Consider the following 23,851-nt stretch of genomic DNA (forward strand, 5'->3'; position numbering starts at 1 on the left):
CCGGGAAAGCCCTTTCTCTCCTCACCTGTGAACTCTGAACTCCTATTCATCCTTCAAGACCCAGTTCAAAGCCACTGCCTCTGAAAAATTGTCCCTGAAGCCTCCTCCGGCAGAGGTAGCCTCACCCTCCTCTGGGGTCCCTCTGTCCTGGGCTCCTGGAAGCGAAGCTCATGGAATGAGCTTTGGGTCACACGGACAGAGGTTCAAGTCCCAGCTCTGCACTGACTTGCTGTGTGTCCTTGGGCAAGTCAGTGTGTCTCTGAGCCTCAGTTTCCTCATCTGTTAAACGGGGAGAATAAAATACTGAGCTTACGAAGTTCTTTGAAGGAGTAAGTGAAATAGTTCTGAGAAGCGCTCACCACACGGCAGGGCTTACTGAGCGGCAGCTGTCCTAACCATCCTCTGTCTCCAGTCCCCTGTGGTGACCATGCAGCCCGCGGCCGCCAGCTCCCTATCTGCTCCTGCAGATTTTCAGCCATGGCTTCTCCAGACTATTTCCTCTTCCAGGAACCAGGGCTGTACGCCCCGCCGTCCCCACAGGGCTCACGAGTCCGAGGCCCAGGGAGTCAGCGCAGCCGTCTACGCTGGGGGAGCGGGGACGCGCAGCAGGGGAAGGAGGCCCGGCCTCTGGAGACAGCCCGTCCTGCACCCCGGCTCAGAGGCCGGCCCTGCAGCCCCCGCCACCCACCCATGTGGCACAACCCTCCACCGGCCCTTCACAGCTCAACCTTACCCACCTCCCAAGGGCTGCCTCGCACAGGGCTGCAACCACCTGGAACGTTCTTTCTGCCACACAGGTTTGAGAATTTGATGTAATTGAAAAATTTAAAAATATCTACATATATATATTTTATACATAAACAAACAGATTGATATTTGTATTTGTATATAAACTTCATACCCTCTCGATGGCGTGGGTTTGCCTTTTCCTAATATTCATTTACAGATGCCAAAAGGAAAGACATTTTGTTGAGGGCAATATGGGAAATTTGAATGTGAGCTGTGTATTGAACAGCATTAGGAATTATTTTTAATTTTGTTAGGTTTGCTCATAGCATTGTGATTATTAAGGAAAATGTCCTGATAGTGAAGAGAGGCAGGCGGGAGGATTTAGGGGTAAAAGATGAAGATCTGTAATTTACTATAAAAATTTTCAGGAAAAAAAGATGAAACATGCCAAAATGTTAAGATTTATTCAAATCTGAGTAATGGGTATAAGGGTGTTTATTATACTATAATCTCTACTTTTCCGTATATTTGAAATTGTTCATAATAGAAAGTCCAAAAGAAGTGAAATGATTAAACCATGAAAAAGTTGGATAACCGGCAAAGTTGGAGCTGTTTGTCCAGGCCCCTCAGGGGCCATGAGTCCCTCAGTCAGGAAATGCTACTGCGTGTCCTTGGGCCCATTTTACTGATGAGGACACTGAGGCCTGGAGAGAGGCAGCAGGTTCCCAATCTCCCACAGACCTGGGCCCCCAACTTGCCAGCGAGGGTGGGAATGGCGCCTGATTCAGCCCAGAGAGGAGCTTCTGTCTGCTGTGGACCTGACGGCTGGAGCTCAGTGACAGCTCCAGGGGTGCACTCCCTGCTCTAAGACCTGCCATGGCTCCTCATGGCCTCGAGGACCAGGTGCAAGCTCCTCGACCCGGCGCTCAAGTCTGCCCAGATGTGGACACTCTTCCAGCCTCCTTTACACACTCTGTGTCATGGACTGAAGGGGTTCCCCTCTCCCCAAAATTCGTAGTTTGAAGTCCTAACCCCCAGGGCCTCAGAACGCGACTATATTTGAAAATAGGGTCTTTAAAGAGGCACTTCAGGTAAAATGAGGCCAGAAGGATGCGTCTGAATCATGTATGACTGGTGTCCTTATAAGAAGGGGACATTTGGACACAGTACGGAGGGAGGCCCTTGTGAAGACAGGAGAAGACGGCCATCGACAGGCCCAGGAGAGAGGCCTCAGGAAAACCAGCTCTGCTGGCACCTTTATTCAGGCTTCCAGCCTCCAGAACTGTGAGAAATTAGTTTCTATTGTTGAAGTCACCCACTCTGTGGCACTTTGTTGTGGTGGCCCTGACAAACATGCACTGTGTCTCCCCTCGTCGCTTGTGGCCCAGCCAGAACGTGACCCATCCTTCCGCCCTGGACAGAAGCCCTGCTCCCCCCAGGCTCCTGCAGCGACGAAGGCCTCTACTGGGTCCTGCAGGATGGAGGGCTCCTCACGGGTGTTCAGTGGCTCAGGCTCGTTGTGCCCCCACACTCAGCACAGGCCTGCAGCAGATAATCGAGGCCAGTGATCGACTGGCCAATGAACGGAGGACAAACTTCCCTGTGCCTGGGGATCTTGTCAGAAGGCAGATGCTGCTTCAGCCAGCCTGAGGTTCTGCATCTCTCCCTAGCTTCATGGTGATGCCCATGTAGTTGGTCCCCAGACCACACTCTGAGTGGCACAGGAGTCAAGCGCTCTGGACATCCAGCCAGGACACTGTGTCTGGTGGGGACCCAGCTGTGCCTGGAATGGGGCTCTGCACACTGCCAGGGCTGGCTGAGCACAGACACCGGCTGAGTCCACTGGACCGAGGGGTCACTGTCCTCTGATTTGCCTTCGGCTGGGAGGCCTCTTTACCCCAGATGCCACCCTCACCTGACAGCTGGTGCCAGAATTACCATCACCAGCATCTCAGAGCCCTGACTCGAAGCTGTGCTGCTCACACTGGATTACGAGTCTCAGGTGGGCGTGGGGACTGCAGGCTGGGAGGGTCTGGGTGGGGCACAAAAACTGTTGCAGCCACCGAAAAACTGTCGCACCTCCTGTGGCATCATTCACTCCCAGTTTGGAGGGAAATTGTGAGTAAGTTAACTGGCAAGCAATTTAGAGCATTTTTCGTATTGAAACAAACATGAATGTATTCTTAAGTAGAATACAAAATCTATAGAAATTTTAAAAACAAAAAAGACTTCAAAGAGATGTACAGAGCAACTGAGAGCTCAGGGTGAGGTCTCAGGCCCTGGGACCCGGGTCCTCTCTTCTCCATCCGGGTGCATTTTCCAGTGAAAAGCCTGAGAAACCCTCTCACAGGCTTTGTGCCTGTGGGAGGCAGAGTTATGGCTCCAAAGATGTCCACGTCCTAATCCGCAGAGCCTGTGGATATGTCAGCTGACCTGGCACAGGGACCTCACGGACGCGATTAAGGCAGGCCCCGGAGATGGGAGAGCAGCCTGGACGATCTGAGTGGGCCCCGTCTAACCACACGCTCCTCAAAAGCAGAAACCTTTCCTAGCTTCAGTCAGAGAAAGGCGTCAAGACAGGTGAAGTGTCAGAGATGTGATGTTGCCGGCTTTGAAGATGGAGGAAGGGGCCACAAGCCAAGGAATGTAGGCAGCTTCTGGAAGCTGGAAAAGACGAGGTACAGATTCTCCCCAGAGCGTCCAGAAACGAATGCAGGCCTGCTGACACCTCGATTTTAATGAGTCAGACTTCTAATCTACAGAACTGTATGACAGTAAGTTTATCTCGTTTTAAGTCACCGAGTTTGTGGCCATTTTCTCTGGGCACTGCAGGAAACTCATACAGTGCCGGCTAAAATGGAGCCCCGACCCCCGGCATGGGAGCAGTCGTTCACGTTAGCATTGATCGGTCTCTTTCCTGAGAACAGATCTCTATGGAAAGTTTGAGCTCAGACCTGAGGAGAAGAAGGGAGGTGAGGAAGAGATCCTGGAAGGGGACTGGGACCCCTGCTCCACAAGGGCTGGCCTGGAGCAGAGCTTGATCTTGGAACAGTCTCTGGGGACTGTCTGGGCTACAGGGGAGCTCCCATGGAGGCCGGGAGACCAGCAAGGAGACTGCAATAGGCGTGGATGCTCCTTATGCTGGTTTGGACCTGGGTGGTGTGAAGTCATCAGATTCTGCTTATAATTGGATGGAAGAAGTGACAGGATTTGCCAACAAATTGGATGTGGGTGTAAGGGAAAGAGCGCAATCAAGGATGGAGCTGCCACCTTGTGCTGTGATGAAGATAGACTGGAAGGCTAGGAAGGTGGAGGGCCTGTGAGGTCAGGAGCCCTGTTTGGACATGTTGAGTTAGACATACAAGCGGAGACATCACGTAGACAGCTGGAAGAAGGATCGCAGAGCTGACAGGCGGGGTCCAGGCTGGAGAAATAAGTATGGGGGTTGTCAATGCAGAGACAGCATTTAAAACAAATATTCAATGGGGAGACTGATGACATCGCTAAGGAAGGGAGTGTGTATGGAGAGGAGAGAGGGTCCGAGGGCTGAGCTTTGGGGCCCCTCCGAGGTCTACAGGCGGAGAGGTGAGAAGGCGGGAGGAGAGGCAGAGAAGGGGTGGCCGGTGAGGAGGAGGCAAACCAGTGGGAGTGTGGACTGAGGGGCGGGAGAAGAAGGTATTTCAGGGAGGAGGGAGCAGTCGTCCGTGTCAATGCTGCAGATGGTGCACGGACAACGAGGACGGAGAATGGACCACCGGGTCGAGAAACGTGGAAGTCATTGGTGACATTGAGAAGAACCTGTCTCAGAGTCAAGGTGGGGAAGGAATTCTGATTAGAGCGAGTCGAAGAGCGAGGGAGAGGAGAGGTGATGCTGAGATGGGAGCCCAGGCAACTCCCACGCGGGGTCCTGATGTAAAAGAAAGATAAGAATGAAAGTGTGTGAGCCCCTGATGGTCACTCCACGCTGGGCATACTGCAGCATGTTCTTATGCCAGTAGAGGTTCCACAGAGGGCAGGAAAGGTGATCAGTAGGGAAGAGAGGAGGCTCTTGCCAGAGGGCTGTCTCTGAGTAGCGAGGAGGAGCAGCGCACCAGCGGAGAGCGGTTCCTCTGCGAGGGGGGCGCGTCTGCAGGAGAGAGCTGTATGTGCCCCTACAGACGTCCCAGGGAGCTCAGTGTGCGGGCAGGAGTTTGCAGTTTTCCTTCTGAGCTTCTGCTTTCTCAGTGAGACAAGAAGGATGGTCTCCGCTGAGAGTAAGGCTGAGGGAGGCGGTGTCGAAGGTCAGAGGGACAGTGGAGGAACCATTCCGGGCTCTGGAAGTCACAGAATCCACAGGCACCACTGGGACCCCCTGGAGGTCAGTGTCAGGAATCCAATGTGTGACCAGCCAACATGGTTGCGTGGACCTCCCGGGTTTGCTCAGCTGTGAGGGTGCAAGTGGGAGCGGGCGGGACTGGACTGGCCTGAGGTGGGGATTTCTCCAAGAGAGCGTGGAGGTGGGAGAGCACGGCGAGGGAGCTGAGAGTGTTTGGAAGGAAGTGACTATGATGAGCCATGGAATCTAAGCTGGGAAGGAGGAAGTGGGGACACGATGGAGCGTGGGGAGGGACAGTGAAATGTGGTTGGATCAATAGGTTGAGGGTGCTGGGAGACCAAAAGGTTATTAAAATTGGGGTGGCGGGTGAGCTGGGAAGAGAGGCAGTGTAAGGAGGGAGGAGCCGTCAGTGTGGGGATGGCCATGGGAGGAGGAGCTGGGGGGAACGAGGACAAGATCACTGAAGAAGAGGAGGTCAAGGAAGGGAGGAAGGAGCATCCACGTGGAGAACGTTCATTCACGCAACAAACGCTTTCTGAGCACCCACCATGTGCCAGGCACTGTTCCAGCCACTTGGGACTCATCAGTGGATGTTGCAAGCCCAAAAAATTACAAGAGAGTCACTGTGTAAAGAGTGATGGTGAGCCAAGTTCAGTGTGCTTCTTCTCTTTCTCCTCTTACACAAGGAGGAGCTTGAGGCCCAGAGAGGGCAAGTGGCTCCTCCCAGGTCACCCAGGGAGCTGGGAGAGGAACTGGAAACTAGAATGAAGGTCCCCTGCCCCCAGAACAGAGCCCTTTGATGGATAAAAGCTGAGCTCTTGGAACACGACAGCCCTAAAAGGATCGTGAGAGCCTTCATGTACAATTAAAATGGGAACACACAGCAAGAGCTTCAACAAAGATGACCAGGAAGACGACAGACAGTGCCTCCAGGAGTTTCAAAAAGACAGAGCAGTGGCCCTGGTTCCCCAGAGACAGAGAAGTCCATGAAGGAAAACAGAATTTCAGGACAGTCAGTTCTCAGAAAGCACAGTGGTCTCTCTTGCCCGCAGATCTTTACACATGCTTTTCCCTCTGTCTGGAACGCTGTTCCCACCCCTTCACATGGACAATGCCTACTCACATATGGAACTGAGCTTCACGTTACTTCCTCCAGAAAGTCTTCCCTGACCTCTCCCCCACCCCAAGCCTGGGCCAGGGGCCTCAGCTGTCCTCCCACAGCCACCTGTACTGCCCTGTGGTCACACATTTTTTACACTGGATTGTAATAACCTGTTGTAATAACCTGTTGAATTTTCTTCACCACCAGCACAGACTTCCTGGGAGCAGAGAACATATCAGACTTGTTCCCTCCTAAACCCTCAGTGCTGGGCCCGGAGCCTGGCACACAGCAGGTGCTCGATAAATACTCATTGCAAAGATGAAGAGATATTAAACAGGATAACGCCTTCAGTAGTGGGTGCTGTTAACACCCACCCAGACCCCCTCGTCAGGTCAGGGCACCCATCCCCCATGGGCTGTAATATTGGCTAGAATTGGCTCACAGACGCCTCCTTCTCTGAAGAATTGCCCTCAGCTGAACTGGATCATGGGCCCAGCTGTGCCCCCACCCCAGAACCAGCCTGCAGTTGATGACTGACAGGCCCAGATGTACAAACGGCCAGCCCCCTGCACTTAAGACAGAACCAGCTCTGTGGTGTAATGCATGCTCCAGGGCCCCTGTGGGGTCAGGCCGCATCCTTGCCTCCTCTGCCCTGCCCCCCTCACTGCCCTTCTCCTGAGAGCATCCTTCAGTAACGTAACTCCCTTTCCCAAGGACCCCCGGCTCTGGCTCTGCTTCTAGGGACCCTGGCCTCAGACAGCCGCCTTGGCTGCCTCACCAAAAGTAGTACGGACGGATGGAAGGATGGATGGATGGATACCTAGAAATCACTTTCATATACTCCAGCTCCTTCATTGGAAAGATGAGGAACCTGAGTCCTAGGGGGGCTTGGTCTCCAGGACTTTCCCTGCCTCCCCCACACCCACCAGCATGTGAGGATGCTCAGGGACTGCCCACCCCCAGCCCCTTCCACCAGCCCCTGAACCCGAGGACCTGGCAGGCATGCTATCCCAGAATGGAGGACTTCCACACTCAGAGCCCCAATCCCTGGTTCAGGTCCTGGCGGCTCCGCATCCGGAGGGCGGCCTCTTTCTGGAGGGCCTGTCGAAGCTTCTGGGAAGCCAGTTTTTTCCCCAGTCAGTGGGCCTGAGTCAGTGGCCAGGCCAGATGTTTTGGTATGAGATGTTCCAGCTGGGGAAAAGCAACAAGAAAAGGGTGTTAAGCAAAAGATGGGTTTTCCCAGGGGAAACGTTTTCTCTTTCACCTTCTGACTGATGATAACAGCTTACAACCATTGATCTCCTACAGTGTGCCGGGCATTGTGCTAAGCTCCTCACTTCTGGTGTCTCTTTGAACCTCAAAACAACTCTGTGAGGCAGGTGAGATCCCCACCGTGCAGAGAGAGGCTGGACTTAGAGAAGTCAAGTCCTTGACCAAGGTCACCTGGCCAGCATATGGCAAAGCTGGGGTGTGGACTCAGTCTGTCAACAGAGTCACAGGGCCTTGCTCAGTTCCAGACCCGTGACACGAAGTCTCTCGACATGCCACCCCTGCACTAAAGCCCTGAGACTGAGCCAGCCCAGGTGGGTCTCTGTCCCTGACAACCTGCGCCACCTTGTCACCTGACCACATCCAGAGGACAGTTCCACTGTCCAGCCGAGCAAGGGGGTACCTTACCTTTCCCCGAGCACCTGGCTCGGGGGGGCGTGGGCGAGTGGAGCGAACACAAGACTTTCCAAGGCCGGTCGTGCTGGAGCGAGGCTTTCTCCGGGGCTTGCCTCTGCCCCTTCAAGAACGAGAATTTGAGCCCAGGAGTGGGGGATCTGGAAGAGGAGGTGTTTCTACTGGGGCCCGTCACGGCCTTGGGGAGCCTCCCACTGACCTGTGTGGCCCCCTCTCCCATCTTGGTTTCAGGGGCTGGAGCAGCAGGAGCAGCTGGGCGGAGCCGAGGAGAAGATGCTTGTTTTGGTCCAGGCCTGAGCTGGACCATATTCTCCAGGTTTCCCAGAGGTCCCTGCATCTTGGAGACAGCTGGCTTTTCTGCGACACCTGCCTCGAGGCCAGAGGCATAGTGCAGTGGGTTCCCAAGAACGTTGCAGTCGGGCTCTTGGGGCTGGCGTGCTGAGTTGTTGTTGGTAGCTTGATGGTTGACCTTTTTCCTGGAGTCCAAAATGCAGGGCTCCTGCTCTGAGCTTGACAGCTCCGCACAAGCCCATTTTTCCAAGGAAGGCCCCCCACTGGCCCCTGAGAGAGGCAGCATTCTTTGAGAGACGGGCATTCCCTTACTTCCAGATGCCTCCTCCAGCGCCCCAAAGGGACACCCATGGCATTTCCCCACCTCCCGACTGGGAGACCCTCCTCTGCTCTGCAGGGGAAAGTCCAGGAGGGCCACATAGTCCCCCTCCAAGTCCTGGCTGGCCACATCATCCATCCTGAAGGCCGCCTCCCCGGGCCCGGCTTGTTCCACCTTGATGAGCCCCGGGTACTTGTTCCCGTACATCCTGTCTTTACCCTTGGCCGAGCTCCGGGCAAGCAGCACCTGGCTGCCTGGAGACGTGGTCTGGTGCAGCTCTCGAGGGCTGCTCAAATCGAGGGCCTCTATTTGAAGGGACCCCCAGGCCGGGGAAAGGACATCCACTTCCTGGGGTCTGTCATCCACAAACTCTGGGCAGGTTATCTTGGTCCAGGGCACAGGGACAATCCCATCTTCTGAAGCTACCAGGCAGTTGCGTAGGGGACTTCCCTCAAAGTCACTGTTGATGGCCTCCAGCCACGCTGGGGTGAAGATGAGAGGGTAGGATGACACGGGAACAGGCTTCGTGTCCACCGTGCGGAGGTCCGAGGAGAGGCGCTTGACCGTGATGCAGACGGCCTGCTCCTCCCGGGGCTCAACCTGGAGGTAGAAGTCGCCCTCACGCAATGAGAGGGGACTGAGGGGTGCCAGGTGGAGCACGACCTTGCCCCGCAGGCACAGCGGCCAGCCCTCGTGCAGGAAGAGGCAGTGTGCGTAGGGGGCCTGTGGACAGAAGGGGCCGGCATCAGAGTCTGGCCCTGGAATCTGCCCCCATCCCTCTCCCAGATGGAACCTGGAACAGGCGGGGGCCGGGGTGCGGCGAGAGAGGACGCAGCACTTCAGGGGGCCTCGCTCACGGGGTCCTGCAAGTCCCGCAGCCCGAGAGTGACGCCTCCTTAAATGTTGTCCCTTCAGCGCCTCTGTGTCACCCCAGTCCCACCAGGAACCTTGAAAATACTTGCTAACCCACTGGCCCAGGGGAGAAGAGCTCCGAGTGCCAGGCACCAGTTAGCAAGTGCCCCGCCCACGAGGCTCCTGCGCCCTTCTCCTCCCCGTCCATCTAAAGCCCCTCTCGTCCCAGCTGAAGCCGGAGTCCTCCGCTTTACAGCCAGGGAGACAGGGCCCCCAAGATCTGAATCGTTAATGTGCAAATTACTGAATTTCTTTGAGCCTCAGTTTCCCTACCTGCAAATAGGAATAACGATACATATTGGTATTAGTGGTTTGGGATGAGGATTAAGCCAGATTATATAAATGTACCAAAAATCCCCAACACAATGCCTGGCATATAATAGGTAGATGTAAAATAAATATTAATTTCCTTTCCCTTTGACAACATTTACTCTTTGAAAAATTGTGGGGATTTTCAATTAAAAAACAAAAAGGTAATTTACTGCCTTTATACCATTCTCTAGAGAGATTACGGCGTGAAGTAGAAACAGTACTGTGTGGGAAGTCAGGAAATCTGACCCTGCCTGCCTTGCTCGATGACGTTGAAAAAAAGTCATTCCACTATTCCGGGCCTGAACGTTTATTATTTATTTGTTTGTTTACTATTTAATTAATTAATTTATTAATTTCCCATTGGTGGTGATAACATGGCAGATGAGGCAAAACCTAAAAAGAACAATTTTTTTAAATAGAAAGTGCCAGCAATTCTCGGTACAGGTGGACACAGCAAGTCATCCCGGAGTCGGCCCCAGCACAGTGACCCGTCTGGGCTGAGCCTCTCCACCGGGCTGTGCGGGGACCAGTGTTCAACTGTGACACCACGTGGCAACCACGGAAACAACAGCTCCACTGGGCTGACGACATGTCTTTCTCTACCTGGCTTTTGGAAAAGAGTCTGATCCTGTCAACCGAGCAAACCCCAGATGATCTTATATAATTTGGACGTGTAGACGGGAGACACTGAACTTCCTGTTAGTTAAGCAAGTGTTTCCTGGAATTATTAATTGGGGAAATAATGAGATCTGACCATACTTGTGCCCCAAGCTGATAAACTAGTTCATCCCATTTACGCCATAGACCTGGCTGCCTCAGAGAAGCTTCCTATCCATAAACCCTGTGAGTCTGTGAGCTATTCCACCCCTTTCACCGAGCCCTCTGCTGTTTATGACATGCTTTCCTTCACCTTCTCATTGAAGGAGACGGAACAACCCAGCGATATTTTGCAAACAGCAAAGCACCACAGAGATGACAGTTGCGATTATCTTATCTGACACTCACAGTAACTCAGTGGTGCAGGCAGTTCAGTCATTATTATTCTCTCTTTACAGATGAGGAAACTGAGGCTCAGAGAGGTCAAAGAACAGGCTTATAGTCACACAGCTGATAAGCAGCAAAAAGCAGGACTTGGGTCTGGACCCTATATTATGAATCGGCTCTGACTGTCCTTAATATCCACTAGGCTTCATCTGAGGGTGGCTGCCTCTGGGTGCCTGTGGTTACAAAGGCAGACTCTGAGGCTGGCACAGTCTTATTTCAGAGGGAGAAAGGAAGAAGTGGGATAGTAACAGCCAGCAGCTACTGAGCACTGCCTGCCTGCCAGGCTCTGCGCGAGGCTGTGAGCATCATCTCAGCGAAGTAGGTGCCGTGTTATCAACATTTCTACTTTCCACACAAGGAAACTGAAGCTCAAGAGGTGACATGGATCCCCCGAGTTCACAGTGATGGAGCCCGGATTCGCACCTGGGGTTCATGTGGCCCCGAAGCCATACTGTTAGTCCCAGGCTACTACCCTCTGCTCTGAGGTGACATGAATTCATCTATAAGTACAATTAAATTAAAGTTGTCTATAATGACAAATAAAGAAGTAGAAAGGTGACCCTCGTCCCTGGGAGAAATGGGGAAGAGGACAGTGCAAATGTAGTTTTAATTGCCAAATAAAGGAAGTGGGCAATTGGATAGCTTGCCAGGGAGAAGAAATATGATGGGGAAGGATATGCATGAAACAATGTCAATGTGGATGTGTGGAAGTCGGCCGCAAGTGTTTCAATGAGACTCTTCCTTCCCCTGTAATAACAATGAATGTGTATGTAGCTATTTCTGCACGCTGGGCAGTGTTAAGCATGTTAAATGAATGATCTGTTTTTTTCCAGTTCCAACCATCTCTGATTCTGGCTCCTAAGCCTGAATTTTTATTTTTCCTGAAGAAGATTAGCCCTGAGCCAACATCTGCTGCCAATCCTCTTCTTTTATTTTTTTGCTGAGGAAGACTGGCCCTGAGCTAACATCCATGCCCATCTTCCTCCACTTTATATGTGGGATGCCTGCCACAGCATGGCTTGCCAAGCGGTACCATATCTGCACCCGGGATCTGAACTGGTGAACCCCGGGGCCGCCAAAGTGGAACGTGCAAACTTAACCGCTACGCCACGGGGCCAGCCCCACATTCAGTTTCTGTCTATCACTGAAGCGACGCACATGGTTCCCACCCTTGCTTTTTGCTCCTGATGTACCATGTCCCTGACAGGCATGAGCAGCTCAGGAAATGCTGGTGGGGCCTAAGACCCTCTTGGTGATTCTTGAGGCTAGGGGCGCAGGGGGTGGGCATTACTAAAGCAGAGCAGGGCACAGTTGGCAACCCTGTGAAGGGGGTGGGCAAGTTCCAGCAGTGGGCATCTGAGGATTGCTCTCCTCATGCCTCTCTCCAGCCATTACTTAAAACAGACTCCATCCTCTGGCCACAGAGGTAGTCATATGACTCAAGCCTGGCCAATCCTGGTACCCCACTCCTCTGGCCACAGTGATTGGTCCAGGGATGGACACAGGACCCAAGCCTGGCCAATCAGGATGCTTGCTTGTGATTTTTCTATCTGTAGCTGATGGGGAGGAGTTCCGTTTCCTCTCCAGGGTAGGATTTGATCCCAGGGCTGCCCTGGGCTCCAGCCTTGTGGGAACACCCAGCTTGTAAGAAGGATGCTGGCAAGCAGAAGAAGCAGAGACAAGAGACAGAAAGAGTCCTCAAGGGGTTTGATGGGAGGGTCCACTCGGGCCCGAGGCCAGATCACCCTGTCCCCGTCAGAGTGAGGATCTGTCATTTGCAGGCAGTGAGTCCTGCCTGACACGCTTTTCTTTCCCCTTTGCCTCAGGAGAGCCCTCCCTGAGATCTGGTTTGAAGGGATCTCCTGGGAAGAAAGCGAGAGTCCTGTGGCCTCAAGGGCTCCCCAGAAGGTCTGGAACATTCTCTGCTCTTTCCACTGAAGCTGCCCCACCACAGCCAAGGCAGCCTGGCAATGCCCACAACGCCAGACCCAGGGCAGACTTGCTTTTATCCAGGGCTTCCTCCCCGCCAGTGAAATGCAAACGCGATTGATGACTCTGTGTCAGAGGGTAAAGGGCTGAAGGAGCTTCCCGCTCCACTAGGGGGCTGAACTCTCCCCTTAGGAAGCAATGATACCTGGAAAACCATCCCACATCTTCAGCTCCTGCTCTGAGATGAGACACACATCAGCCCGCTTCCTTCTCTGCTCACCTCCAGCCCCATGGCCTTCTGGGAGAGCTCGCCCCCTGGCCCTGCATCCCCCCGACTCACACAGGCTGCTTCGCGCACTTGCTCACACAGGCGCTTGGCAGGGATCAGGAAGTCCAGGAGGAAGCTCAGCCCATCTCCCCGGAAGTCAGAATCCAGGAGACGGAACACTTGACCGAGGATGGTGGGCGCCGTGGCCTCAAAAGGGGGATAGAGGCCCGCCAGGGCGTGCTGGATGGCTGTGTCCAGGGATGGGGGGTCCTGTGGGGACAGGAGGAAAGGGTGAAAGTGATAGTAAGCAGTAATAATAAGGGTGGCCACTTCCCATGACCTTCCTGGCCCCGTATGACCAAGGCCCCTGCTAACTCTCTGACGTCCTCTCCTATCCCCTCCCGCTTGTATACCCTCCTCAACCACATTGGCCTTCTTTCCTGTTCTTCAGACACACTGGCCACAATCCCACCTCAGGCCCTTTGCACTGGCTGTTCCCTCAGCCCAGAATACTCCTCCTTAAGACATCCTCATTCCTTCACGTCCTGTAGATCTTGGCTCAAATGTCATCCACTGGTCCAAGGTGGAGTAGACAAATGGGGGAAGTCATCCAGGTCAGGGCTAGAGGGAAGGGAGAGGGTAGCCTCCCCAAATCCCACCCCTTGGCTGACCCGTGGACCTGCAGTTTGAAGCTGAGCCATCAGTGAAGCCCAGCCTAGATCAGACAAGCCCCAGTCAACATGCAGGTTCACAAGTGACAGTAAGGGATGACTGTTTTCCACCACTGGGTTTGGGGTGGTTTGTTACACAGCAATAACTAACTGATACAAGTTGACTGATATATGTTTATATGATATATAATTACGTGACACCTAATTGATATATGAGCCCCAGACTCATATATCCAGCTGCCTCTCGGATGCCTCCCGTAGACGTCTCTCAGGCGAAGACCATCAACACATCAAACCCAACTCAACACCTTCCGAAGCCTACTGTCCCCCCATGTCCCCAGCTCAGTCCCCACTAGCCTGTCAGACTCCTTGGTCAGAAATCTGCCATCATCCTGCCCCTCTTACTGCCTCCCCCGCCCACGCATAGCCCTCGGCCATGCCCTATCCTGTCTCCTCACCTCCAACAGCTCGCCCACCACTCGCTCCCGCCAGATCCAGGCCTCCATCGCCTCTTCCACCGAATCACCTCCTCACTGGGTTCCCACCTCTAGTCTGCCTCACCTCCAGCCCTTCTCCACAGGACCCCAGACGGCCTTTCTCAGATGCCGACCTGACCCCCTCAGGCTCCTGCTCAGAGTCCTCAAAGGCCCCCCACTGCCTTTGAGCATCCGGCCTCCAGGCAGCCAGATCCCCATGGCCCCGCCAGCCTTGCCTCCAGCCTCACCACCCCTCTCCATGCTTCCGCCTCGATGACACATGCCTTCTCTCGCTCTCCCCTAGGCCTTTGCACATGCAGTTCCTTCCTCTTCCACTCCCTCTCCACCTGGCTGACTCCGTCTCGTTCTTCAAGATCCAGGGCAGCCCTCATCTCTTCCAGGTTTCCTCTGTCTTCCCCCCCGCCCCCCCGCCCCAGCTGAGTCAGGTGCCCCCTTCTCTGGGCTTCTCTGGTGCCCCCATCATAGCGGTTCACACACTGATTGCCATCTCCCTCACGGACTCCAGGCTCCCTGAGGACAGGAGTGGTAAGGAGAATAATGGCCCCAACGATGCCTATGTCCTCATCTCTGGAACCTGTGAATATGCTACCTTACTTGGCAAAGAGGAATGAAGGTTGCTCATTGGCCGGCCTGAAAATAGGGAGATTATCCTGGATTATCCAGCTGGGCCCAATCCAGTCACAAGGGTCCTCGAAAGCAGAAGAGGATACAGAAGAGCTGAGAGCCAGAGAACAATGTGACCACAGAAGAAGGACAGAGAGATGCAATGCTGCTGGCTTTGGAAGTAGAGGAAGAGCCAAGGAATGTGGGCGGCTCCTAGAAGCTGGAAAAGGCAAGCAGACGGATTCTCCTGTGGGTCTCCAGTGTGCCCGCACCCCGGGAGACCCCCTTGATCTCGAATCTACAGAACTGCAAGATAATAAGTTTATGTTGCTTTAAACGACTAAATTTGTTTCAGCAGCAATAGAAACAAACCGAGCAGGCACTGGCTCCTATCCCTCCAGGGTCCTCAGCACCTGGCACCAAACAGGTAAGTAAACGTTGTGGCAGGATGAATAAAAATGCCTTTCTCTGAGCCACAATTTTCCCCTCTGTAAAACAGGAAAGTTGGACAAGGCCAGAGGTTCCCAGCCAGGTAGAGTAATAGAATCCACGGGTTATGATTTTCAACTCTTAGAAAGCCTCATGGAAGCCATGCTGGGTGCCCCAGACTCGTCGCAAGCTCTGAGTGCACCTGTCTCACTGGGGGATGCAGAGGAAGATGAGAATGAATGAGAATCCAACATAAAGGGAGTTTATTTAGGACAGAAGAATCATTCTTATAAACAGGACCCTGGAGACAGGGAAATAAAACAGAGACTCCAAGGAGGAGGAAGATGGCACTTCTCGATTCCAGCAAGATTCCAATGCTAGCAGGCTGTAAAACAGAGGACGCCAGCCCAGGGCATTCAGAGAAATGTCAGTGTCACCACTGTGTCCCCAGCACGCACACGGTGCTGGGCACAGGGTAGGCCCGCCATCACTATTTGTAGAATGAAATGTCTACAGTCCCCATTCTGATGGAAAGAGTGTCCTGGCACTGTCATGGCTGTGAGCTCAGAGGGGACAATGTTCGATGTCGAAAGTGCACCTGCCCAGGAGGGGCACTGTCACACGGGGGTGGGGTGGGTCTTCAATTTGACAGAACAGGGAAAGGCTCAGCTGGCCTTGTAACCTCTTCAACCTTGTCATTCGCTGTCCCCTTCAGGAAGTTTAGCATATCCTAGTGCCATTTGGACTGTTAGCTCTCACTGCTTTTCTTTAATCCACTCACTTTTTAAGAATTTACGTAATTGCCTTTTAAATGAAGACTCTGTGGCACCATGTTGGTGATGACAATGCAGCAGACTGCTGGAGTTCAAATTCTGCCTCTGCCACTTATGGTCATGTGACCTGGCAAGTTACCCAACCCTCTCTGCCTCAGTTTCCTCATCTGTAAAACAAGATGGCAACCATACCTGCCCTGAAGAGCGAGCGAGCGTGAACAAGGTCATCCACGCAGATTTAGTGGGCACTCTAAATATACAGCAGCCAACACTGCTAATTTGGTGATCATCTTCGAGTTATTATTGTATCACCAGCATAAATGGAAAAATCAGGACCCACTGGCATAAACAGAATGTAACTCCAAAAATAAACCAATGATGGATTGGGTGGTTTTTATGTTATTTTACTTATATAAATATATTTATATGTATTATTAGAATAGCTATAGTATATATCTCAAATAATATATATTTATTTAAATAATATAATAGATAACTATATAATAAACATAGATTTATTATATAAAATATATTTTAATTTTGCTGTTCTATTTCTATATAAATAATCTATTTTTTAAGTGAAAAAGTAAAGAATGAGAACAAATACTGCCATGACCTTCTAGGGGCAGCTGGTCACCTCCGGAAGGCCCAGGAGGTCTTCTCTGTCTCTTTTTTCCAAAGCAGGGTCGCCACGCATGAGAAAGATGTTACGGGCATCCTCCCAGCAGAGGGAGGCATTCTGTCTGGTCCTCAGCAGATCAGAGAATTCCAAAGGGCCCAACCCTCTCTCGGCACGATTCCACACTACTTAGTTCCAGTCTGTGACAACCTGTGTCGCAGCAGCAGTCTGCAACCCCACCTCTGGGAAACAAGGAGCTAAACCGTCTCTTCCTTGACGTGCTTCCGTTTCCCCATCTGTAAATGAGGATTCTCGTTCCTAACCTGTCTCGCTCAGGTGATTGTTCTGGAGACACAGGGAGATAATGGATGTAAGGGGTGTCGGGAAAAGTACAAGATGTTGCTGCTATTGTTATCATCCCTGCTTTTTATTTTTACTCATCGCGTCCAACAAGGCTCAGGTCCCAGCCTCTGTGTGAAGACATCTTCCCTGTCCTGGTCTCCTCCTGAATCCACTAGCTTCACCCCAAGAATAACAACGGTTTCCAGGCACCTGCTATGCACCAGGCCCTCTACTCACATCCTCCTTCTCAGTCACAGAAAGATCCTAGGGGCACAGTAAGGACACCCCATTTTCTAGATAAAGAAACTGAGGCTGACAGAGAGAAGGAGAAAGACAGAGCCAGGATCCAACCCAGGTCTGGGCTGGTTGAGTCCGCCCTCTGCCCCTGTCTCCTGGTGCCTCGTCTGCCTTGGGGCCACCAGCAGCCACCAGCCTTGGGGGTGACCTTCCCAGCTGCCGGGCCTCTGATAATTCAAATGGGGCCTAAAGAAGCTGTTTGCCTTTTGCAGACTCAGCCTCGCAGCCCGGAGGCCTCTGGCGTTCACAGATTGGCTCAGCGGGCCGCAGAGTGTAACCATTTAAGGAGCAGCCACTCAAAAGGAAGAATGTTCCAAGTTAATGGGACTCCGAGCTCTTGGCCAGAGCGTTACCTGCGGCAGGCCCGGACCCCAGGGGCTCCTACGCTGTCCAAGGATTGGGGGACGCACATGGTGAAGGGCCTGGGCTCTGCAGGAGGAAGGCTGGCCACTCCCCACTCAAAATCCACCGGGCAGCCCCGCCTGCGACCACAGGAAGCCAGACACCGCCGGCCAGACGTGGGCCCCTTAGAAGGACTTCCGTGAAACTTAATCGACGTGTTTCCATTCCTTCCCCGTGAGTGCAGCGCGGCTGGGCCTTTAATTGCTCCTGGGCAGCAGCCGACGCGGGAGACAGCATGAAGCTGGAAAGGAAGAAGGTGAGACAGCCAGAGCGCTGTGCAGCCCTCCAGCCCCTGCCCTGCAAGCAGGCCAGAGAAGGAGCCGCCAAGGGCCCGGCAGAACGGCCCGCAGGGCTGGCCTCTATGCGATGCTCTGGGACCTCCTGCACCGACACGGGGCCCCTTGTGTGGTGCCAAAGGACGCACAAAAGTGTCTGTTCCCGGCGGTTCCATCTGGGCACCGGAGGAGGCGGGAGTACAGGTGTTTGTATGTTTCTGTTTCCAGGTCTTTGCGATGGGCCTTTATTATTATTGTAATCTTAAGAGTTATCTTTATAAAGTAAAATAAATTTGAGATACACAGGTTGATGCATTTTCCCCTATGTACACACTCCTATAACCACTCCCCAGACCGGTATCTGAGATTTCCATCCCCCCAGGAAGAGGCCCCCTCCCAGACAACTCCTCCACCCCAGGGGGGGCTATTCTTCTGTCTACTGGAATGTTTTTAAGGAAAAATTCCCATCCAGTATGATCTCAAGCCAAGAGGCCATGAAAGAAAGTATTAACTGCTTCCCCCTGAGGGCTGTGAGGGCCAGGCCTTGTAAGGCACCGTTTTAATTTTCTTCATCTTTTGCTGGGTTTTCCAAAGGTTCTGTAACCAGCGTGTATAGCTTTTATCATGGGGGGGTGGGGGGAGGATAAAAGAGGGATCGTGTGTGTCTTTAAGGCTGGTTCCCTCTTTAAATGGTCTCACCAGATGTTGTTAGTTGGACCTTCTGAGATGTGGACTGAACTCTTCTTAAAGGTCCAGATTTATCCATTTACTCCAACAGACAAAGGGTTTAGTGTCACTTGGCACCCGCACCTCCTGGCTTGGGAAGAGGGAGGGTTGAAAAAGCTGAGTAGGCCGTGTCCTAGGGCCGCCTTCAACCCCTGCCCCCTCCATGGCAGAAATACCCAGGGAAGGTGAGATTCCACCCTTGACTTCCTGGGTGAGCCTGGCCTCAGTTTCCCCATTTGTAAAATGGGGGCACTGGGCTTATCTATCTCCAAGGGCCCTTCCAATGGGGCCATCCTAGAATTCAAGGTATAATCAGGTTCAGGAAGGTTTGGGGCTGGGATGTGGTTTCCAAATGGGAGCCATTCATCCTCAGTTGGTGAGAAAGGTTTAAAAGGTCTGTCTCATCCGTCTCCCTCCTCAGGCCCGGGGAGAGTTTAAACCAGCAGCCACAGAGGCAAATGCCTACTACAGGGGCCTGGCAGGTGACAGGGAAGACAGAAGTGCACCGAGTGTGAGAAAATAACCCCTTTAGCCCCTCGGTGAGCGGCCCCTGATAGTCAGCCTCAGTGTCAGGGAAGCAATAGGGAGTAGTGGGGCATGGGGCACACGGCCCATCTCATCAGCTCCAGCTGAGGGTTGCCGTCACCCAGCATTGCCTGATCTACTGATATTTTAGTAAAACCTCCCAATTTTTTAAAGGTTTGCCAAACCAAACACCTCTGTGTGCCAGACACAGCCCCGTGGGTGTCAGGATGTGACCACCAGGCTCAACTGCCTGGGACACTCCTCCTGAACTTCTCCAGGCTGGAGATGCTGAAACCAGCATTCTGTTGCTCTGGCTGCCAGGAAGTTGTTGCTCACTTCCAACGAAAACTTCTCCTGCTTTAAATCCTTCTTATTCTCGTGTGGGTGGAGGTATGAGCGAGAATTGGCTCCTTATTAAAAACACCTTTCAGAAACTGGAAAAACAGCTCAGACGCAGTGACCCACGAAACAAGTGGGCGTCAGAAGACCCATGTTCAAGTCCAACTCTGTCATGGATCATCTGTGTGACCTTGAGCAAGTCACTTCACCTCTCTGGGCCTTAGTTTTGTGTTTGTTCTTTTCTCTCCCTGTCTCCTTTGCCTCTGCCTTGGGGTTCACCACCTTGCACCCAAACCACACAATGACAACAGCAGTTATAACTAGAGCTTCTTCTTACCGAGCACGCCTTCTGTATCAGGACTTATCCTAAATACTTTCTATACATCATTTTATTTCATCTTACCGACAATTCTACGGGATGGATATTTTAATTCCCATTTTACAGATTGAAGCACTGAGCCCAAGGCTCTTCCACCAGTAAATGGTAGACCGGGATATGAACCACACTCATAAGCACCAGCTCTTCTGCTCCTTCCTGGGTCTCCCTGACACCAGACCAGGCTCCCCTTTGGCCACTGCAATGGCCTTTCTAACACCCAGATCCAGTGATGACCCTCCACTGCTCAACAATCTTGAGTGGCTCCCCAGTACCTTAGCCACCCAGCCCGGCACTGGTGGTCCCATCAGTCCACACTCAGCACACCTTTCCTCCTTCTCACACACTTTACTGTTCCAGCCCAGGGCTTCCCAATCACCCACGAGCCGCATTCATGAGTTTTTCCTGCTGTTCACATATCTTAATTTATTGTTTACTTAATATTGATTATTCCCTTCCCAGTATTCTTTCTGTCAATTCATTTTCAACTTAAATTTATTTCTATTTATTCTCACGTGTTTGTGCTATTTAAATCACTTCCTAACACTCATTAAGATGAAAAGCTCCAAAGTAAATAATGTTCATCTATGTGCCATTGCAAGTCGCCCCTCCTCGGACCCGTGGTGGGTGCCCCACCTGGGGAATCGTTGCCTGCAATCAACCCGCGCCCCTCCCCGGCCTGGGCGAGCCCCTTCTCACCCTTCAGAGCCCCACTCCACCTGCATCTCTTCTCTTTTCACGACACATGTGCTTCCAGGCAAAGGGACGGAAATCTCTGCGTGGGCAGGCCTTCCCCACACACTGCCGGCCCCCGAGGCAGGGCCCAGGGCTTACTCACCCCCCCTCTCGGTCCTTACACAGGGCCGGGCACACAGTAGGTGCTTTGGGGCACTGCCACGAAGTAGGTACTTTGCAATGTTGCATGAATTGAATTAGGCTCAACCAGCTTTTCTCAAAGTGTGGGAGGGGATGACAGGTGGCCCACAGGATGAACCGGGGAGGACATGAGCTCATCGTGAAATCACAGTAAGGAAGTGACTGCAACTCTCTCCAGTCCTTCTGTTGACACCAAGGAGAAAGTCTCAGTTCAGCGCCAGTGTACCTTAAACACCTCTCTGACACTTGGTCATTGCTCCTTTTAACAAAAAGAAAGCAGCTGGGGGGCTTGGAATCATCCACGCCCACCTCCTCCAGCCGGAAGTTACTAACACGAATTTGTTTATATTTTCACAGTTACTTTCTACTCATGATGATGGATACTGATTTTTCACAGTGAGATATAAAATTTCCTATTTAAATAAATTTGTAAGTTTATAAAGTAAGTTGATTTAAAGAAAAGTATTAAGCAAATAAGAAGTAGTAGATTTCATTATTTCTTTAAAATAACTTATCTAGTAGATGGATATGCAAAAATTGTTACGATGATACTAAAATTTGGGGAATGTGGGACTGGAAAGCCCCTTTGTCAAGAGATGCTCTGACACTGGGCTGCCCCAGAACACTAGATAACCATTAATCAAATCACCCCATGAAAATTACAACTGTGATGGGTGCCGTGAAGGAGAGATATCTGGCATGCTAGAGTGAGAGTCGGGGAAATCGGGAAAGGCTTTCCTGAGGAGGTGACGTTGGGTGGAGATTTACAGGATGAATAGGAATTCATTAGGGGAAGGTGTTCGACCCAGCAAGAATAGCATTTGCAAAGGCCCTGTGGCACAAAGGAGCATGGAACATAAGAGGCTTTGAACCAAGGTTAGAGTGGCTGGAGTACAAAAGTGAAGCCAGAGAGATGGGCAGGTGACAACCTTTAACATTTAAAAACAGAGGTGGGGGAAAAATCTGTCCATCATTCCCACTTAGGACAGACTTACTCATCCTTCGAGAGGAGCCACCCAGTGTCTGACCCTTGATGGGAGGGTCTGCGGTTCAGTGAGGAGTTTCTGGATTCTATGCTAATAACTGGGTTAGGTCCAAAACCTGGCAAGGTTTGGCAAACACCACTTGGCGCAGGTTGTGGCTCTGGGGTGGCCATGACAGCTGAGTGCAGGTTCAGAATTCAGGCTGTCCTAACCCCCACTTCCTGGGAGGGTGACCTTGGGCAGCCACGGAAGCTCCCCGAGCCTCGGGTCTGCACAGTGGGGTGGAGACACCAGCAGGTCTGCCCTTAGAGTTGGCGTGAGTTACACGAGCTCCCGCATGTCAGTCACCAGCACCGAGCCTCGCCCATGGCGAAAGGTGAATGACTGTTAGCTTACGATGGTTCCGGGCAAACAGCTCCGAGAGCAGTGTGCGTGTACACGGCCCTGCTGGAGCATGGCTTCAGGAGCCCGGCTTTGCAACATATGTGTGGTGTGTATGCACGTGTATGCTCATATTTTGCAGTTCGGGAGAGCAGGGCACGTGTGCGCAGCCGTGTGGGTCAGAGGGAACACGCTTTGGTGTGCTCTGCGCATGTGTGTGTGTGAACGCATCTCTATATAGAATTCTTCTGCATATGAATGTGCACATAGCGAAAACCCACACAAACCCAGCGTGGTCAGTGACAGTCAAGGGGTGAAAGCCATGGCCTGTCGTCATAGCTCTTTCCCAAACCACCACGGCTCCCGAGAAGCCGCCCGGGGCTCCCGGGCCTGTGTGCGGCTGGGCTGCGATTCCCTGAAAACATGCCTTTCTCTCATTCTCTGTTCCTAGATACTGGTGCAAACACACACACACGCACACACACTCCCCTCTTCCAGAGCACCTCAACCATCCCCAGGTGTCAGCCCAGGAAACCACGACATCCAGGTATTGCCCTCCTCTTCCCCCTCCGCAGGCCCACCTCCCACCCCATTCCCATGGGAGCATCTCTCCCAGTGCTACCTGCATATCTGCCTTTCCTGCTGAGTCTCAAGCAGTGAAACCACCCCAAGCGTGGTGAGCAGCTCTCCCCTCTCCCCTCGGCACCCCTAATCCCCCTTGCCCCACACTGCCCGCCTGGGCTGCCAGGGGCCTTTAACCCCCATCCAAACCCCCGTGGGGACAGTAGGCATATCTGACCCTCAGCCCCGATTCTAAAATGCGACACCAGCAAGTTCTGTCCAGGGCCCAAGAGCTGGGGTGCCAGCTCCGACCTGCGCTGCGGGCCGGGCCAGTGTCGAAGTTTGCAAGTCCTCTCATCTTACTCCACCCACTTCACACGGACAGATGGAGGCCCAGAGAGGAGCGAGGACGTCGCCCGAGAAGGGTTCCTGCACCCCCACCCCTACTCCTGCTGGTGGGGGGCAGTTAAGCACAGACCGCTGGAGAGGACCCGAGGGTCGTCTCAGCGTAAAAGGCAGGGGTCTGCCCTGGACACCCCCTCGAGGGCAGCGACCCGCCAAAAGGGGACAGAGCGAGGTGGTCCAGGCCTTGGCAGGCGTTACCATGGTGACGGGCTACAAGTGGAGGCGGCGGCTGCTCCTCTCCTGGGTGCCGGGTCAGTCGGTCCGCTGGTCGATCTGTCGGGTGCAGCCCCGGCCCCCTCCTAGCACTGGGGCGAGCGGAGCGGGCTGGCCCGGGGCGCCGACCCCAGCCTCATCTCCGAGGGGAGGCCAAGGACGCAGGGAGACAGACAGAGACAGGGGTGCCGGAGAGACGGGCGAGACCGAGACTGGAGACGGGGAGAGACGCGGCGGCGGGGGCCGGGCCACCACCGAGGGGCGGCCGCAGGGGCGGGGCGGGCAGGCGGAGGCGGCCCGGGGTCCCCGCCCGGGTCGGAGCGCGGCTCCCCGCGTGGGCCGGGCCGGCGCGACTGCAGCCCCTTTGTGCCGGCGCCGCGCCCCCGCCCGCCCGCTGCGGCGCGAGATGAGAAGCAGGCGGCCCGCTCCCGGCCCTCCGGCCGCCGGCTGCCAAGACGCGCTGAGCCGCCCCGCGCCCTGGCCTCCCCGCCCCCCCTTCCCGGGCGCTCCCGCCGCGTCTGGCTGCCCCGCCCGCCCCGCGGCCCCCGTTGTTCAGACCGGCAGAGGGAGGGTTCAGCGCGTACCCCTCTTTGGAGTCAGACCTGGATGGGGGTCTCCTCCTCGTCTACTTTCCAGCTGGGGGATTCCAGCAAA

At 53.5% G+C, this 23,851-nt stretch overlaps 1 protein-coding gene across 7 annotated transcripts in view; it reads right to left on the reverse strand.

Moving 5' to 3' along the window:
* Positions 1-23,535, reverse strand: part of KIAA1755 (KIAA1755 ortholog) — a 39,986-nt gene extending 16,451 nt beyond the window's left edge. For 2 of the 7 annotated variants that reach the window (XM_070589194.1, XM_070589195.1), the window contains exons 1-4: positions 23,183-23,442; positions 12,977-13,174; positions 7,824-9,162; positions 7,140-7,337 (exon numbers count right to left, since the gene is read on the reverse strand). In XM_070589194.1, the coding sequence (XP_070445295.1) occupies positions 7,140-7,337; positions 7,824-9,162; positions 12,977-13,174; positions 23,183-23,185 (1,738 nt within the window). In that variant the 5' untranslated portion in view covers positions 23,186-23,442. Of the gene's footprint in view, positions 1-7,139; positions 7,338-7,823; positions 9,163-12,841; positions 13,175-23,182 lie in introns of all 7 variants that reach the window. The other 5 variants (XM_008517423.2, XM_070589192.1, XM_008517425.2 and 2 more) reach the window with 5 other exon arrangements.
* Positions 23,536-23,851: the final 316 nt, after the last annotated feature.

Source organism: Equus przewalskii, chromosome 21 (genome assembly GCF_037783145.1).
Source record: "Equus przewalskii isolate Varuska chromosome 21, EquPr2, whole genome shotgun sequence".
NCBI classification, from domain to species: Eukaryota; Metazoa; Chordata; class Mammalia; order Perissodactyla; family Equidae; genus Equus; species Equus przewalskii.